General features: G+C 46.1%; 9 protein-coding genes across 9 annotated transcripts, besides 28 other annotated features; all 9 read left to right on the top strand.

The window, feature by feature from the left end:
* Tc00.1047053506931.80 (P450 reductase, putative) lies at nucleotides 1-676 on the top strand (the record flags this gene model as incomplete). The annotated part of the gene is made up of 1 exon (XM_803535.1): nucleotides 1-676. A coding segment is annotated over one exon (676 nt), but the record flags the coding sequence as incomplete, so codon positions are not given.
* Nucleotides 1-16,540: a sequence feature (heterozygous, Esmeraldo-like haplotype).
* Nucleotides 860-947: a microsatellite.
* Nucleotides 948-994: a microsatellite.
* Nucleotides 1,549-1,587: a microsatellite.
* Nucleotides 1,710-1,746: a sequence feature (GA-rich).
* Nucleotides 1,884-1,913: a microsatellite.
* On the top strand, nucleotides 2,039-3,304 carry Tc00.1047053506931.70 (hypothetical protein, conserved; the record flags this gene model as incomplete). Its single annotated transcript, XM_803534.1, has 1 exon — nucleotides 2,039-3,304. The coding sequence occupies one exon, from the start codon at nucleotides 2,039-2,041 to the stop codon at nucleotides 3,302-3,304; it is 1,266 nt and encodes a 421-aa protein (XP_808627.1).
* Nucleotides 3,444-3,474: a microsatellite.
* Nucleotides 3,480-3,511: a microsatellite.
* Nucleotides 3,701-3,735: a microsatellite.
* On the top strand, nucleotides 3,859-5,316 carry Tc00.1047053506931.64 (hypothetical protein, conserved; the record flags this gene model as incomplete). The annotated part of the gene is made up of 1 exon (XM_803537.1): nucleotides 3,859-5,316. The coding sequence occupies one exon, from the start codon at nucleotides 3,859-3,861 to the stop codon at nucleotides 5,314-5,316; it is 1,458 nt and encodes a 485-aa protein (XP_808630.1).
* Nucleotides 5,657-5,694: a microsatellite.
* Tc00.1047053506931.60 (uncharacterized protein) lies at nucleotides 5,732-7,741 on the top strand (the record flags this gene model as incomplete). Its single annotated transcript, XM_803533.1, has 1 exon — nucleotides 5,732-7,741. The coding sequence occupies one exon, from the start codon at nucleotides 5,732-5,734 to the stop codon at nucleotides 7,739-7,741; it is 2,010 nt and encodes a 669-aa protein (XP_808626.1).
* Nucleotides 7,860-7,978: a sequence feature (A-rich).
* Nucleotides 8,043-8,073: a sequence feature (AT_rich).
* Nucleotides 8,262-8,289: a microsatellite.
* Nucleotides 8,334-8,360: a microsatellite.
* Nucleotides 8,361-8,380: a microsatellite.
* Nucleotides 8,412-8,443: a microsatellite.
* Nucleotides 8,600-8,635: a sequence feature (AT_rich).
* On the top strand, nucleotides 9,103-11,145 carry Tc00.1047053506931.40 (hypothetical protein, conserved; the record flags this gene model as incomplete). The annotated part of the gene is made up of 1 exon (XM_803532.1): nucleotides 9,103-11,145. The coding sequence occupies one exon, from the start codon at nucleotides 9,103-9,105 to the stop codon at nucleotides 11,143-11,145; it is 2,043 nt and encodes a 680-aa protein (XP_808625.1).
* Nucleotides 11,206-11,231: a microsatellite.
* On the top strand, nucleotides 11,438-11,920 carry Tc00.1047053506931.30 (hypothetical protein, conserved; the record flags this gene model as incomplete). The annotated part of the gene is made up of 1 exon (XM_803531.1): nucleotides 11,438-11,920. The coding sequence occupies one exon, from the start codon at nucleotides 11,438-11,440 to the stop codon at nucleotides 11,918-11,920; it is 483 nt and encodes a 160-aa protein (XP_808624.1).
* Nucleotides 12,039-12,087: a microsatellite.
* Nucleotides 12,220-13,005, top strand: Tc00.1047053506931.20 (hypothetical protein, conserved; the record flags this gene model as incomplete). Its single annotated transcript, XM_803530.1, has 1 exon — nucleotides 12,220-13,005. The coding sequence occupies one exon, from the start codon at nucleotides 12,220-12,222 to the stop codon at nucleotides 13,003-13,005; it is 786 nt and encodes a 261-aa protein (XP_808623.1).
* Nucleotides 13,052-13,147: a sequence feature (A-rich).
* Tc00.1047053506931.10 (haloacid dehalogenase-like hydrolase, putative) lies at nucleotides 13,560-14,495 on the top strand (the record flags this gene model as incomplete). The annotated part of the gene is made up of 1 exon (XM_803529.1): nucleotides 13,560-14,495. The coding sequence occupies one exon, from the start codon at nucleotides 13,560-13,562 to the stop codon at nucleotides 14,493-14,495; it is 936 nt and encodes a 311-aa protein (XP_808622.1).
* Nucleotides 14,622-15,058: a mobile genetic element.
* Nucleotides 15,119-15,172: a sequence feature (A-rich).
* Nucleotides 15,405-15,445: a microsatellite.
* On the top strand, nucleotides 15,514-16,179 carry Tc00.1047053506931.4 (hypothetical protein, conserved; the record flags this gene model as incomplete). Its single annotated transcript, XM_803536.1, has 1 exon — nucleotides 15,514-16,179. The coding sequence occupies one exon, from the start codon at nucleotides 15,514-15,516 to the stop codon at nucleotides 16,177-16,179; it is 666 nt and encodes a 221-aa protein (XP_808629.1).
* Nucleotides 16,184-16,211: a microsatellite.
* Nucleotides 16,228-16,252: a microsatellite.
* Nucleotides 16,296-16,355: a sequence feature (CT-rich).
* Nucleotides 16,434-16,455: a sequence feature (AT_rich).
* Nucleotides 16,479-16,519: a microsatellite.

Here is a 16,540-nt window from a genome sequence, read left to right as displayed (position 1 = left end):
TGAGTTTTTCCTTGAGATGATGCCACGTATTGCTCCTCGCTACTTTTCGATTTCCTCCGATCTCCTCTCCCATCCCGGCAGACTTTCCATCACGGCGGCGATTTTAGAGGGAGGGCTTTGTACAGGAATGCTGCGGGAACTGCAAATTGGAGAGAAAATTCCCGTGTTTGTGCGCAAATCAAAATTCCACCTCCCGTTACGAGAGAAGGAACGGCCAATTGTGATGATTGGGCCCGGAACAGGCGTGGCGCCCCTTATAGGTTTTCTCCATCGCCGCAACGCATGGAAGAAGAGGGGCAATAAACTTGGCAAAGCAATTCTCTTCTTTGGATGTAGGCGGAAAGAGGAGGATCACATTTACAGCGATTTTATGACGGAGTGTTTGGAAAACGGAACGCTGTCAGCGTTGGATGTCTGCTACAGTCGGGAGCAGGCGACAAAGGTCTACGTGCAGCACCGTGTGTTGGCTCGTGCAGATGAAGTTTGGGACATTTTACGCGAAGGAGGGAATATTTACCTCTGCGGTGATGCAAAGTACATGGCAAAAGACGTAGAAAGAGCGCTGTTGGAAATCTTGCAGGAGAAGGCGCTCATGATTGAAGAAGATGCTCAGGCATACCTCGCGAAGCTTAATAATAGTGGGCGATATTTAAAAGATGTTTGGTCTGCATCCTAGCAGTCATGGGCAACAGGGGTATAAAATAACTGAGGGAGATTTATTTGTACGGGTTATGGTGGGAAATGAGAAAGAGGGAGAGACAAAATGTACACCAACAAACATGTATATTACTGCCTTCCCGCGGCGTCCCAGTGCTCCAATGTTAAAAGGGAAGGAAAAAAAAGAAAAACGCATCATTGTTTTGTTTTGTTGATTTTTTTTTGTTGGTCTTTTTTGTTTGTTTGTTTGTTTTAAATTATTATCATCATAATTTTGTTTTTATTTTTATAAAAAGATAAATAAAAAGCAAAAAAAATAAAAAAATAAAAAAAAAAACGATACCGAGAATAACGAGACAAGAAGCACTGCAGGACGCCATTATATAATAATATTTTACTGTTGTTTTGACTCAGCCTCCAGTGTCTGCGCGTATTTGTACGTAACTTTGCCGTGTGAAGTGGCGGGAGGAGTTCTTTGACTACCGCCAGCAGTTGCCTCTGCAAGTGAAGAGGTCTGTGACACATTGAGTGAGTACACGAGCGGCTGAGAGGAAACGCAGGTGAGTGACTCTATGCGTACTGGATATGTTCCCCCAAAGCCATCGCCCCCACCCCACCCCGCTTATCTAAGCCATTCCAGGCCGCTGTTGATGTAACGCATGGGATGGAAGCGGTTTCCCTGCCACTTAGGTACATAGAAATAGATATGAGGTGGGAGCATGTGTAGATGCGGCATAACTTCCACTTTTAATGCGTTACATATTCCAAATGGTACGAATTACAGAAATTTGAGTACGGAATACACCCGATGGTAATTTTTCTTCTTGCAGTGCTTTTTTGTTGTTGTTTTTGTTGTTGTCCTCTCGGGAATTTATATGCCGTTATTATTATTATATATATATATATATATATGTATGCATATATATACATGGATACATGGGCCCCTGGGAAGGGAGGAAACGGTAAAGAACGAAAAAGAAACAGGTCGGGTTTTGTTTGTTTTTTTTTTCCCCCATTAAATACTGGCCGTTATTGTTGTTTAAAGATTTAAACTCTCTCTCTCTCACTTTCTTTCTTTCTTTCTCTTTCACTACACGTGGAAGGCAACACATTTCTTTCTGTTGGATTTTATCCTTTTAGTGTTGTATCGTTTATTCATTCACTGCGTGGTTGCGTGTGCAAATTGCCATCAAGTCACGCAAGACAAACAAAAAAACAACGACAGGAAAAGAAGGAAAAAAAAAAAAAAAAAAAAACATTTTTAAAGAAAAGGAACTCCCCACTATATGTGTGTTGTAGTGGCTGCCCTCAACAACCCGACCACTCGCATTTTATCGTAGCATCATTTTCCTTTTAAACGACGCCTTGGTTTGATTAGGCGATGTCATTTACTGTGTTGGCCTGCACGGACATACGTGGGGAGAAGGTTAACGTGGAGCTGCCGTTCAGGGAACCGCCGGCCGCACTTGCTGAACTCTATAGTACACTGGAACACGTTTTCCGCGGCGAGGAAAACGACATCAATACGAAACGGGTAGAAAAATATACTCGTCCTTCGGAGCCGTTTACAGTCAGCCGCGTGCAGAGGTATGAAGAAGATACACAGGGGTGGGTAGAGCTAACGGATGTACGCCAACTGCGGGTGCACGATCAGTTGTACGTGTTTCGCAAGCATGCAACAAGAGCTGACATATCGACACGGCGCGATATCCCAGCGCCACGCAGCAGTTTGTACTTTTCTGGCTTGCGTTTATTAGACGTGGCGAAGGTGGATGCGGAGCATGGGATGGGCTTAAACCACACAGGGAACAAATCCCCATCGACACCAATAATCCCCTATTTATCACAGCGACCAGGCGCTTCTGTTGGGACAAGAAGTGAGAATCGAAGAACAACAAACGATTTTAGCAACACTGCACCCGTATTTCATGCGAGCTCTTGTGGAGGGGTGACGAATAATGGCACGCTTGTGCCAGCCACGGAGCACGGACGCAATGTTTATTTTGGTTTAACGGAAGGTCTCACATCTGAACAGGTGGATGTGGTGTTTGCTGTTGGGGATTCAAACCAGCGGGGATACTTGACTGTGCGTGACCTTCAGGGCATTTTCCATACCTGTCAGATTGAGTTCCCAGCAGATGTTGTGGAGGACCTTCATCGCTTTTTTGCAAAGGAAAAACGAGGTGAGGCGGTCATGACGCATCAGGATTTCTACGACTTTGCACGGGAGTTTGTCCAGACGGTGAATGTTGCTTACTTGCGTTTGGGCATCCATGAACGTTGGAAAGTTATCGAACAGGAGCGTCGTGAGAATTCTGCGGCTGTGGACGAGCTTCAGCTTCAGAGGAAGGCGCTAGAAGAACGCCTAGAAGCCGTACAGAGGCAACTTACGAAGGAACAAGAGAAGAAGGCACGTCTGCGAAACGAGTTGGGGGAGTTGGAGAGGGCGAATGACCCCGACTCCCGCGAGCAGGAGCAGAGGCTTCTTAATAAGGAATTCAGCGTATTCCAATATCGGCAAAAATTGCATCAGGAGGAGAACGATTACGAGCGACTGGCGGCTGAGCGACGGCGGAGGGCGCCGAGCATGGCACTGGGAAAATTACCCATGCAGAATGGCAACTATTCATACCGGCCGCGCGAGTAACTCTCAACCGCGGCAAAGGGGGGAGGGGGGAAGAAAAGAATAAATAACTAAAAGGAAGAGGGAAAATGGTTTGTTTTATTGTTTTGTTTCTTTGTTTGTTTCATTTATTGTATCTTGTTTTTCCCCCATATCTTTTTTTTCTTCCTCTTTCTCTCTCTCTCTCTCTCTCTACATCCATACAAACACACACACACACACACGCATACAAATGTACACGAATACCCTTCACCACGTATTCTCTTTGATGATGCAGTAAAGACGTGGAAATTTTGTGGTAAAATAAATAAATCTCGGCTCCGCTTTTATTCTCGTTCTTACACGCCCCATTATTTGTTCTGCCGCAGCACCCCGCTTCATTCTGTGCGTTTGGTTGATTTGCCTTTGTATCTCTCTTTCTCTCTCTTTCTGTGTGTCTGTCTGTCTTTCTGTCTCATGTAAGTTTGCGAAACGTGATTGAAGGGGCTTCTCTGGGAGACAGGCGCTCAGGGAAGCTTGATTGCGTGAATGTCTTTTGACGCTCCTACAATTCCTGGCCGAGGCGATTTTTGCGGCAGATGCTGCAGTCCGTACGACGGGTGCATCCGTCTCTTTTCTTTGTGGTTCCCATGCGGCTGAAGGGAACTCAGGGAATCGTTTCTACTGCTACTAGTCATGGAAAAATGAGCCATAGTCTCGTCTCTGCGCCTCAGCCTACTTCTCGCATGCCAGAGGAGTTTTTCCTTCCCCCCAATTCTAATCGCTGCCGGCTATGCGGCGAGGTGCAGTTCAGGGGATTGACGCACACTGGGTCAGTATTGCATCAATCTGTAGAATCGATCATGTGGCTGTTAGTCGCCAGAGCCAAGAGGCACCCCAGCGGCGCTGTGGGTGTGTCTCCGGAAGCATCTAGCGCCTTTTTTCTGGAAGAAACGCGGCGGTGGGAAAGAGTGCTGGGTCATTCCTCTTGTTTTACTCTCGTCCCACACATGCAAGAGTTTGGCGAGACGGAAACAGGCAATGAGTATGTCACGGCGAAGTGTTCACCCGATATGGCGCCAGAGAATCTGTGGCGTCATCTCATGGGGCGTAAGGCGTCACAGTTACGGGAGAAGCTTCATGCCTTGATGGAGTTGGGTTTGTTGAAACTCACGACGCCAAATGAGGATAAAACCGACCCCAACAAGTTTTACCGGGACGCTGGGTTTCAAAGAATGGAGTGCATTGGCGACCACAATTGGGGACATTCTGTTTGCCACCGGCTGGTTGTGTTGTTTCCGGAGGTCAACTGGCGCACGCTGACGAACACGTCTGTTGTCGACGCCCTCCGCACGGTACTGGAGAGCAACCAACACTTGGATTACGTCTTCACAGCACTCCGCCTAGATGAGATTCTGAGAAACTGTGGGACGCAAAAAATATCAACCAAATTGAAGGCGGATGTAATAGAGGCGATTGCAGGGGAGTTGCATGTGGCGTTGTGGTCACTTGAGCCATATGACACGGATGGTATCAGCACACGTTTCTCTATGCACGGTGCAACAGTTGCACCTTCTTTGGCATTTTTTGTGAGAGTTTGCCTGAACGAACTCATGGATATTATTCTTTACTGCCACATGGCAAAGTATAATGTGCCGCTTGTGCGGGCCGTTGTGGAACTTTGCCGCCGTGAGGCATATCTCATGGATTGGCTGTCGTCGCCATATTACGCCCTGAGCAAGTCACGGCGGTGGCGGTCGAGCACGAATGGCAGGCCGCGCTGGATTCTTCCCTCACCCCCACCGCTGCATAATGAACCGCAGCCGCAGTGCTGTGGCGCCAACACACACATTGCCATTTCATGGGCGTATGCGCCAGTGCCAGTGACAACCCCCGATGAAATTTATGACACGGAAACGGTTCTCACAGACGGATTGCTGCAGGAAACGAAAAGGCCATTGACAGCCGCGGTCGAACGGCACAACACGTGGCTTGCCGCACGTGAGTTGATGGACACCTGCGATGCCTTCAGTTTACTGTCGAGGACACAAACTTAAAGGACTGTTAGAAAACAAAGATATGAAAGGAGAATGGAACGTCACTCAATGACTTTCTCAGCATGCCTTTCCCGCCCCTCTGTGTATAAAGGTCTGTGGAGTAAAGAAGTGTCGGTGGCCACATGCCATTTTTTTTTCCTTTTTCCTCTTGTCAGATCTGCCGGAATTGTAACCTCATGATAAGCTAACAGTCGTTTGAGGAATTGCTATTCATTTGGGCAAATGATTTGTGCTTGTGTGTACTTTTAATGCATACGAGATATGCACGTGTCACTTGTGTGTTTGAAAGGAGAGCAATAAAGAGAGGGCAAGTGGTATTGACTGAATCATGCGTATTGTGTTTTTTTCTTTTTTTTTTTTTTTTTTTTCTTTTTTTTTGTCATTGTTTTTTAGTGGCTTCTTTTTTTCTTCCTGCATGCCGTCAGGGTCGTCGTTTAGGCGGCAGGACAACAGAATTGGGCTGATCAGCTCCCCCGTGCAAAACGTGAGCCCGCCGCTCAAATTTCTTGTTAACAGCTCGGATCCTGAAGTGTTGGTTCAGTTGACGTTGGCGAGTGCCGGGGGTTTTGCAAATTTGAGTGGGGCGACGGGTGCCCGCAACCAACCCTTGCCGAGGTTTGAGACGGGACGCAGCATCCGACAAGAGGGCCAGGAGGAGGAAAGGAGGGACAGTATCAGTTTAAAGAATTCCTGTCAAAGTAAAAAGATGTCTTTTATTTTTGGAACGAAACCAAAAAAGTCGATTTTGCAATCGGATGAGATTGTCTCACCCGGGTGCCATAATTCCTTTTTCTCCCGGGAAAGGGGTTACAAAAATAAAAAGGTTCGAGATAAAGGCGTGTTACATACACGTAAACAGCATCCATTGTTCTGTAATCAGCATCGATATGCGTTAATGTATGACATGAATGCACTTGAAATGGAGCAGCGGATGGAAATATGGAAAGAATTTATTCAGGAACTTTATATCCTTGTGATGGAGCAAGAATTGATAAGATGGCGTCTTTGGAAGGCAACTGTGTACAATGCAGCGGCTATATTTACTGCAGCGAGGAATACTATTGCATCTTTCCTTAATTATCTTGTTGAGATTGACCTTGACACCAGTTACACGGAATACAACTTGACTGAGGCTGAGAGCACATCTCTCTCACCAAAAAAATATTGGTGGCCGGGTTGGCACCGTGTGGTACGTCCGTGGAGGAAACAACAAGTGAGTAAAAAAGGTACAGTTGCGGTTGTTTCTACGTCATTTTCAAATAATAGCTCTGGTGTGAAGAAAAATACCTCTTTTAGATCACCCACGCCTCGCTCTGTTATTGGAGGTGAGCTTGGACGTGTCAACGCTGCATTGCGTGTGCATTTTGTTGAATACGTTATCCTACATCTCCGATATAAACTCTGGGAGGAAGTCTTACTCTCAAATCGGTCGATAATAAGAGATAACATGGACGCGCTCGAGTATATTCCTAATATTAGCTTTTCTTTAGCAGGTAACCAGAGCAAAGGCATTCACAGTCGATGGGAAGCGTTTCTTGGAGGGTTACGCTCAGTGACATCCAGTACAGTTCCTAAGGCATTTGATTTGTCTGTTAGTTTATACTTTGATTTGACGTCAGATGTCTCCGCCTCCTCCCAGCGTTCACGACAATATGGACATGCAACAGGGGGACAGCATAGGAGCAAACGTTTAGGTCTAAGCTCATTGGGTCATATTGTGCAGCAAAGTGCTGCAACCAGCCTCGCTGGGCCCGGTGGGGCTTCCGCTCGGGCCTACTCGGAAGATGATAATACAATATCAGTGGGTAGTGATATCATTGAAGCGGACACGGGTCCTGGCGAGGATGCATCAATTTTGTACCGCTCGTTTTGTGGAACCGGTGATTGGGTCTTAAATACCCCTGTGTCGTTTCTGAGTGCAACCGATCCGATGAACGCAACTTCCCCTGCAGCGCACGCGAAGGACCACTATAAAGTGAAAGACTCCACCCTGTTTGAATCAACAGTTCTCCCAGTTACATGCCCATCGTGTTCCACCCATCTCGGAAAGCATTTGCCTCTCCCTCTTTCTTTGGAACATCTTGAACGCCATGAAATATTGACTTGCGAGGCACTGGAATTTAAGCAAATTTTACGTTCTACTGAACAGGAGTGGACGTGGTCCACTGAAACTCTTATGCCAACCGCATCTCTTGAAAGGGGCATGGGTCAACTCCAATGGAGGCGTATACGCAATATGTTGTTACAGATGGTGGAGGAAAAATCTATTATGTTTACACGGTACAAGAACGAGATGCGGTTAATGGGGTTATATCTGGACTTTCTAGGGTTTGTCTCGACACTGGAACGAAGTGCGATGAATGTCTTTTATTTTTTCCGCTTTGGCCAAGAGGAATGTCCCGGTGCAACCCCCTCGCTGCAGTAGAGTGTGCATTTCTTGTAATAATGCCCGTAAGTGCTGGGTGGTATGTGCATCATTGATAGCTGCTGCAGCTGCTGCCAGTGTTGTGCCTCTTTATTTTATACACCAGAGAAGACTTGTCTTTTTTTTTTTTCTTCTTCTTTTTTTTGTTTTTTTGTTTTCATTTTTATTTTGCCTTTTGTCTTTTGTTTGTTTGTCTGTTTGTGTTCTTTCTCGTCTACTTTTTTTTTTTTTTTTTTTGGTTGTGTTTGTTGGCTTTTCCGTTGACCAAACCGAATTCCCCCTTTCCCCCCCTTTCATGTCGATATAATTATAATAATGATAATAATTATTATGCCTCACATGTATGTTTATTCATATATATTTGTGTGTGTCTGCTGCCTTCTTGACGAGCTTCTTTTCATGTTCGGTTTACCACGTCCTATTGATACGTAAGGAAGGGGTAGACGGAAAGAAACATGCGTCAAGCAACACTCAAACACTCACGCCGTGAAAAGTTTTGTTACGTAGTGAGCATGTGGCAATATATAAATATATATATATATATATATGAACTCAGTAGGACGTGTATTTCTGTCCTCCGTTTTTTTTTTTCGTTGTTGTTGTTGTTGTTGTTATTGTTTATATATATATATATATATAATGTACGGAGAGAGGTGAAGACAAAAGGAGCATGCACGCACGTATGCATGTATGTATGTATGTCATTATAACTGTTTTTAGTCTCACTACTGTCATTATTAAAGATAATAACGTTTTGTAATGAATAAAATGGGCTTGTTTTTATGCATTTGCCTGTCTGTTTGTCTATATTTCTGTGTATGTTTATGTGTATGTGTGGAAGTGATCTGATGTCTTGTCTTATATTTACATATTTGTAAATATTTATATTTATATCCATGTAGTGGAGGGTTTCAGTCTCATGATGACCGCACTGTGGGAGGCAACATGTGCATTGGCGATGCGAAGATGCGCTGGAAGGAGGAAAGAAATAAACAAAATGAAGGAAAAAGATATTGGGAAAAATGGAAACAGAAGATATATATATATAGATATTTATACCAAAGGAAGTTTGTGTCTTTTAGGTCCGTTTGGCACACGTTGTTGCTTGTATCATCAGAGAGATTGCAAGGGGTGGGCGGGAAGGTGGTCAAACATGAATTAGAGGCAGCTGTTGCGTGCTCTCTCTCTTTCCCTCACTCCCTTTTTGCATGATGTGAATACTGATGCCGGTCTTCTTTCCCTTTCTCTCTCTGTTCTCACCCCCCCCCCCCCCCCCCCTTTTGTGCGTGGCACCCGCTGCTGCTTTTGTTGTCTCCTCCTTGTGAGGGTACCGGCAGCTGCTGCAAAAGGGGGAGAAACACATGAGTCTGCTACCTTTGCTCCCACAGCAGCAGCGGACAACAACGCGGTATGAACCGCTGGCCGCACAGAAAACAAGTGTCACATTCCGCCCAAAATTACCCGGCATCGCCGGTAGTGATAAGACGTTGTCGCGTGAATTTTCTTTGCTCTGCGGTAAGTATGCACCATTGCACCGTGCTGCGCTCATGGGGCTGACAACAGGATCTGAAGGAAGGGCAACGTGTCAGCGAAGGTCGATGGCGTCGCTTCAGCGTGCGTTACATTGGCTCATGTATCAGGAAAAGCAGGAGCGTGCTCTCATTGTGTCGACCTCACTTGCAATGTCACCTGTACAGTACTACAGCGATGAGAAAGCTGAGGGCTCTTGGCCTCCTTGGAGGTTTACGCGAGATCCACCTATCATCACCACTGAGGAGGAGTTGGTGACCACGGTGAAAAGGTCTTTCACGGGGGTTTTTCAACGCATTCACAGTGAAAACGCTTCGCTGAAGCGTCTAGAAGAGGAGGAATCCGCCCGTCGTGAGCGTGACATAGTTGAGCCATGGTCCTTTCTTTGGAGAAAGGTGGGGATCTTTCAGGAGCTACTGCAAGGGAAGGTGATGATCTGGAAGGAATTCTTGCAGCGGCTGGAGACGTGGCGTCAGTTGACTGAGGTCATTCGAGAAGAGAAGCTTGCCAGATTATCGTTCCTTAGCGAATATGTATCTTGCAGAGCCCCTTTACCATGTAAGCATCTTCTTTGGGATTTGGAAGTCCTTGAGGAGTCGGCGATACCTTTGGAGCCGGAGGTGAACCTTTTGTGTCTCTTTGTATCCATCGTGGTTGGGGAAAATGCCTCTCTACAGGACTCCTTGCTTGTCGAGCGGGAGGAGGAGTTGTCTGTCTGTCATCGGAAACATAGACTGTGTGTTTCAGCGTTTACTGGAATTCAGCAAATTAGAAGGGATGAGGCGGAACGTTTTGAAACGCTTATGGAATATCATGCGTTTTGCGTAAAGCTGGCGAATGGGAAAAATGCATACACCATCCTTCAGAAGCCTCATCGTCCACAAGTGAAGACCACAAGAGAGAAATCCCTTGAAATGAGGCGTCAATACCTGCGTCGTATGGTAGATTTGAAGGGGTCTCTTATTTTTCCATACTTTACATATCTAACAATTGTAAAGAACGTTGGTGTGGAGAGAGGCACGCGGGCAGAAATTACGATGCATGAATTTGTGGAGTTTTGTTTCCTCATGTATACATATGAAGGTCTTTCTCGACGTGCTGTTGCCGCAGAGGAGGAACTGCGTATGCAGAAGGTGGTGATGGATGTGGAGGCTCATGAACGGCAGATTATTTGTCGAGCTGAAACCGAGGCGTTGGAAAAAGATATTCAACCGGATGAGTTTTTGTGTCGTTCTCGCACACTGATGCAAGTCCAGTTGGCGGATCGTGAGCGAGAACTTCAAAGCACACGGCTGCGAGTGACCATTCAACTTTTGGTGGAATATGAGCGGTATCATCGAGGGGGGATCATGCTGTTTGAGAAGAAGTTGCGAACAATGAATCGTTTGATGCTTTTTGCTTTTTTCTGCAGAGATAGGGAGAAGTACGTGGTGCGGCGATGGATGCTCAAGCATGAGGTGCGGTTGTTAGTAGAGGAAGAAGAACAAATGCGACTGCGTATTGTGAATGAAGAGGCGGCATGTATCTTCACTCCCGCTACCGCACACATTTGGCTGGTCGAGTACGGTGACACAATGTACGGGAAAGTCCAGAAAAAAAAGCTTCAAGACGCGAGCTGTCGTCTTATGGAGGAACAGCAGCAGGCGCGGGAAGTTGTAGTCTCACAGTGCCTGTGGGAACGTCGGGTTCTCTTTCAGGAGGCACTGTGTGTCCCTTTATGTTCCACGAATTCGGGAACAAATGCGCCGGCCTGCTGTGGCTGCCGTGAAGGAGTGAAGGGTGAGTTGGACATTCGAAAAGTCGTGGTTTCGGACCTCTCGGAGTTTCTTCCAGGCGACGTCATTCTCACTCTATTTGGTTTTTCCGCACCGTAGTCTCTTGTTCTCTGTTGTAAACCATCATTACTTGGATTCGGATATGTACGCATGCATTTTTTGTTGTTGTTGTTGTTGTTGTTATTCTTCTCTTTTTTTCCATCGTATTTGTATTTTGCTGCCATTTATGGAGGTGTGGCCTCTGCATTTGCCTCGTTGATGACACAGTTATCTACCCACAAATAAATAAATATGTATGGTAGTACTGGCGATTATTGACATTTCATAGCCTCTTCCTTCTTTTCTTTTGTTTTGTTTTTAGAGGGAGAGAGAGGGAGGGGGACGTGACAACATGGATTCCCTGCCTGGTCGTGTGTCATCCTCCCCGCCGCCGTTGTACTCCGTGCTGGGCGTGCCGGTGAACGTTAGTCAGGCAGAATTGGCTCGACAGTTCAAGAGGTTATCACTGAAGTTGCACCCGGACCGTGTGGCGTACCGAAAGGATACGGAAACGACGAATGAGGCCCAGGTGCAGCAGCGCTACCAGCGCATCACTGAGGCGTACATGGTTCTTTCCGACCCGGAGCGTCGTGCGGCGTATGACACAAGGCATAGTGTGAACTTCTCCTCAAGGGTGACTGCCCTCCGAGAGGCGTTGGAGCGGAATGAGGCTTCTGTAGCGCCTGCGGCAAAACGTCACTGCTCCGAGAGTGCCAGTGGCGCGGAGGGCAGGGGAATGTCGGAATCATCCTCTCGTAATAAGGATAAGAGTAATGGCGATACGGACAAAAGTGGGGAGGACGAGGACGAGGAAGAGGAATATATTCCGGGATGAGTTTTTTTTTTTTTGTTTCCCGTTTGCTTGCTGCATCTGAAAGTTGTTACTGAACGAATGTAACGATTTATTTATTTATTACGTTTCCCTTTGCTGGGGCCTGGTTTCTCTCCATCTCTTTTTTTGTTTGTTTGTTTGTTTGTTTGGTTGGTTGGTTGGTTTGTTTGGCTTGTATCCTTCACTCTTTTCCCTGCATGCAGTGTGTTTCCAAGTGAGAAGCAAACTCACGTAACTACCGACATTCTTGCAATTCGCATACACGAACACACGCTGTAGCCGCGATCAGGGCAGTGGCGTTTATGTTTTTAACCCGCATAACACACATTGCGCGGCCTTTTACGTTCCTGTCATTCACACTGAATGAGTTTATCGACAGAAACAAGGTGGAGCCGTGTGCGACGCTTAGCGTCAGCCGTTCCTCCACAAGTAAACCATGGGAACTAAGCATCCATCAACGAAAGAAACTGATCTACCTTGACCCGCTGCCGAAGGAGGCCTTGTATGGGTCGGTGGTGGCCAAACAATTCCTTACCAAGGACGCCCTCCCTTACGTCAGCTCCGTACTCATTGCGTCTGTGAACGGCGTTCCTGCCGACTCCGCTAGAAAGGTGCGGCATGAGTTGAGTCGATGCGTCACGGCGGTGTTTCATCTCGTCTTTCGTTGCACGAAGTATCACCCGGCAGAAAAGGAGCAGCAGGAGGAAGAAACCGCCGAGGCTTTGGAGGCCACAGAGACGGAACCACCCCAGCATGGTTCGAATGTGCGCGTTGCGGTTCCTCCTGCCGCTGTCAAACGTGTAGGTCGGCCAAGGAAAAATTATGCGGAGGCAAAGGTACCCATGGGCAATCAAAAATTACACGCACAGCAAACAAAGACTGTACCCAGCCCGAAACGATCCCCCAAACAAACCAAACCTCCCACTCCACCAGAATCTATAAAGAAGATGCCCAAGAGCGTACACGCTAATGCTGACGCTACCGCCCCTCATAATGCTGCTTCTACTGGGGTTCGTGCGGAAAAGACCTCAAAGGGAGCAGTGTCCAAGGCAAAAGGTCTTGTGAAGGGTATCAGCATTCATATATGAAGAAAGTGGTGTGAAATACCGCTTATAGGAAGACGGCGATGCAATGTTGTATTTTTGTTCGTTTGTTTTTTTTTTTTTTTTGATGCCGATTCTTTGCTTTTTTGTTTGATAAAGTGGTGGTTTTTGTTTTCTTTTGCTCTTGCAGGGATTAAATACCTATCTTTGTATCTTCTAGAGGGGCAGTGAGTGTGGGGAGGAAATAAGCAATCCTGAGCAGGCATTAGAGTACCACTGTGTGCATGTTTTGCCAGGATCCTTGCTCCGCCACAGTCAATATTAGTGATGCATCGTTTCTTTTTTATGTGTATTGTATCCCTCTTGAGGCTTCTCACAAAATGGAGAGTTTCTTAGACTGAGGGGGGGGGGGGGGGGATGTTGCTCCTTTCGCACGTTGTTGTGCCTTTGCCAAAAACGCGGTGGATGCCAGTGAGTGGCAAAGGGGGGAGTGAAGGCATTACGTAAATCTCCGTCGCAGGCGTGCCGGTGCACCTCCTTTTTTTTTTTTTTTTATTCCTTCTTTCTGTCGACCTTCTCTTTTTGTATATATTGGGCTTATGAGCTACCAACAGCCATTGGATTCACAACTATTTGGAGGGGACATTAAAGTTATCAAGGAAGAATTTTTGCATTTTATAAGTAAATACGGTCATCCTTCCTCCATGACGTATCTTGCGGTGGTCACAGACCTTGACGGCACACTTTTGAACGAGCATCACAGCATCTCCGAGTACACGGCGGAGACGCTGCGGCTGCTGAAAAATAAAGGCATTGCGATTATTTTTGCCACCGGTCGTGCCTATTTCGATGTGTTTCATACCGTCGAAAAGTGCGGCTTGCATGGTGGCTACCTGATTACCAGCAACGGAGCGAGGGTGTTTGATCCGCAGCGACGTGCAATCGTCACGCATGATGTGGATCCTGAAGTCGTTTCGGAACTTATCAACATAAAACTTGACGATGAAAACCAAGACGCGGAAGATTCATCATTCGCAACCAACTTCTATCGACATGAAGAGTGGCTGACAAATCGGGGCTCGGAGAGGATGCTTGTAGCGTACGCGGGCTCCGGTTTCCGCTACAAGGAAATGGATCTCAACACGTGTCCACATGATGGGGTACATTCTGTTTTCTTTTTGGGGGAACACGAAGTGCTACTACGTGTGGAGAAGGTTCTGGAGTCACGCTTCCAAGGTAAAGTGGAACACAGCATGTCACATCCCCTTGTTCTCGACACAGTGCGGTGGGGCGTCAACAAGGGTAATGCCATGTGCGAAGTGGCCCAGCTGCTGGGCATTAGCGCAAAAGAAATAATAGCCTTTGGCGATGGAATGAATGACCTCAAGATGCTGCAAATGGCTGGGAAGGGTTGTGTGATGGGGAATGCGCAATCCAGGCTGAAAGAAGCATTGCCGCACCTTGAAGTAATAGGATGTAACACGGAAGACGGTGTTGCACGAAAGCTGCGTGCCGTCTTTGGTCTTCCTAATTAAAAACCGAGGTTTGGGCTTTGGTAATATGTTTTTCTTAAAAAAAAAAAAAAAAAGGAGAGTAGAGGGAGGGTCGCTGCTCTATATTTATTTATTTTTTGGCGTATACGCTACTGGCCTTTTTTTTTTAGGAGCTTGTGAAAAGAATGATCGCGGGAGAGCTGGCTAACTTAATTAATGTATGTTTATATCCTGATAAATGAAGGCATTCTTTATGGTACTCTCTACCGTATGAATCTTTTGGGAAGAACGCGACTTTGTAGGGGCAGGGAGCCGATAGTGGCTGGATAATATTTGTTTTTATTTTGCCATTCCACCCACCCCCTTTTGATTCCCACCACGCGGCGGTGTCTTGTGGTTGGAGGACCCCAAAGTCTGCCACTTCGTAAGTAATAAATACTTCAGATCCTAAGTAAGGACAAAGCACCATGCTAGTGGTCCACAGAATTCTATATATATTGAATGAAAAGAAAACATTGAGGCAATTAACTAACGAACCCTTTTTCCTTAACTTGTTTGGTTCCATAAATTATTTCAGGATCCGGCCAGCTGCCCGGAAGATTATTCGTTTTTGGTACACACACGATGTCTGTGGGTGTGCGATGTCTTGTCGTAACTCACCGTTATTTTCTTCTCCTCTTTTTTTTCTTTTTTTTTTTTTTTTTTTGTTTGTTTCTTTTGTGTTCTGTCGTTTGTTTGACTAACATGTGCGGAACGAAAGCAAAATTGAGCGTTAGAGGGAAGAAGAAGAAAAGTGAAAAAAGAGTGAAAGGAAGAAAAGTGGTGTTTTGTTGCGTAAGCGACACGGAAAGAAAGAAAGAAAGGAGGGCCGAAGTTATTGCACCGAGCAGCCGGGGAATACAACCGGAGAATTTTTAAAAAAAAGGAACCCGCGTTGAAGGAATAGGCTTCTCTGTCTCTCTGTCTGTCTGTCAGTCTGTCTGTCTGTCTGTGTGAAGCAAAGTGGGGAAATTTGGAGGAGGAAAAGAAGAAGAAGAAAAAAAAAGCGGCGGGAATTTGCATGGAAACCGGAACAACGAAGGCAAAAAGAACAGAAATGTCGAGGGGCAAGTCTCCTCTTTCTGGATCGTCGAAGAGCATGTGGCTCGTTCGCAAGCCTTCTGGTGGAGAGGTATGGACATATGCACACAACCCATACGATGATTCATTCCAAAACAACGACACAAACTCGCAGAGGCTTCTTAATCCATGCCGACACTACGCTGAAGGCTGCTGTAACCGTGGGAGCGCATGTCGTTTCCATCACGATGCCCGGCACAACATCATTGTTACCCCGCACAGTACGCCAAAGCAACGTGCCATTACCCCTCTGATAGGAATGCCGTGTTTCTTTGGGACAAATGTTGCGGCAGGTCCAATGTCTCCCATAAAGTCGTTGGGTACAGCACAGGGGCGTCATTCTCATGCTTCCTCGGCTATGGACTCTTTTGCCAGCACGGTACCAACGGAAACGTCAACACGGCAGCATTCATTGGGTAGCCTCACGGAAAGTAAAAGTCGGCTCTTTGGAGGTGCGTCGCAATATTCCTGCTCCAAAATGGGCATTCTACCAATGGACGCAAACAACAGTGACAGCCCTATGGTGTCACCGGTCTATCAGGGCGATGTCCTTTTACGCACGGACTTTCTTCCCGCTACTTCCCAACAATTATCGCAGCAGCAATGATGCATTCTTTTTTTTTTTTTTTTTTTTTTCTTCCAATTTATTTATGCGTGTTTGTTTGTTTGTTTGTTTGTTTCTGACTGAGATGCTTTTCTTGTGACACAAGAAGAGGCAAAGGAAAAGAAAGAAGAAGAAAAAAAAAAAAAAAAGTGGTGGGGAAAAAAAGAAAGAAAGAAAGAGATAACAATCACGAACGAAAAGAAGTCACAGGCCGCTAGGGGGGTGGGAAAAAAGCGGGAAAAAAGAGATTCCATGAGTAAAAAAATAAATATAAAAAAAGAAGTAAAAAAGTACATTACATTATATACATTATATACATATGTATACATACACATATGTATATTAGAGGGGGGGGGAACCTTTT

Source organism: Trypanosoma cruzi, genomic scaffold (genome assembly GCF_000209065.1).
Source record: "Trypanosoma cruzi strain CL Brener 1047053517069 genomic scaffold, whole genome shotgun sequence".
Taxonomy (NCBI): Eukaryota; Euglenozoa; class Kinetoplastea; order Trypanosomatida; family Trypanosomatidae; genus Trypanosoma; species Trypanosoma cruzi.
This window is presented reverse-complemented; position numbering and strand designations above follow the sequence as displayed.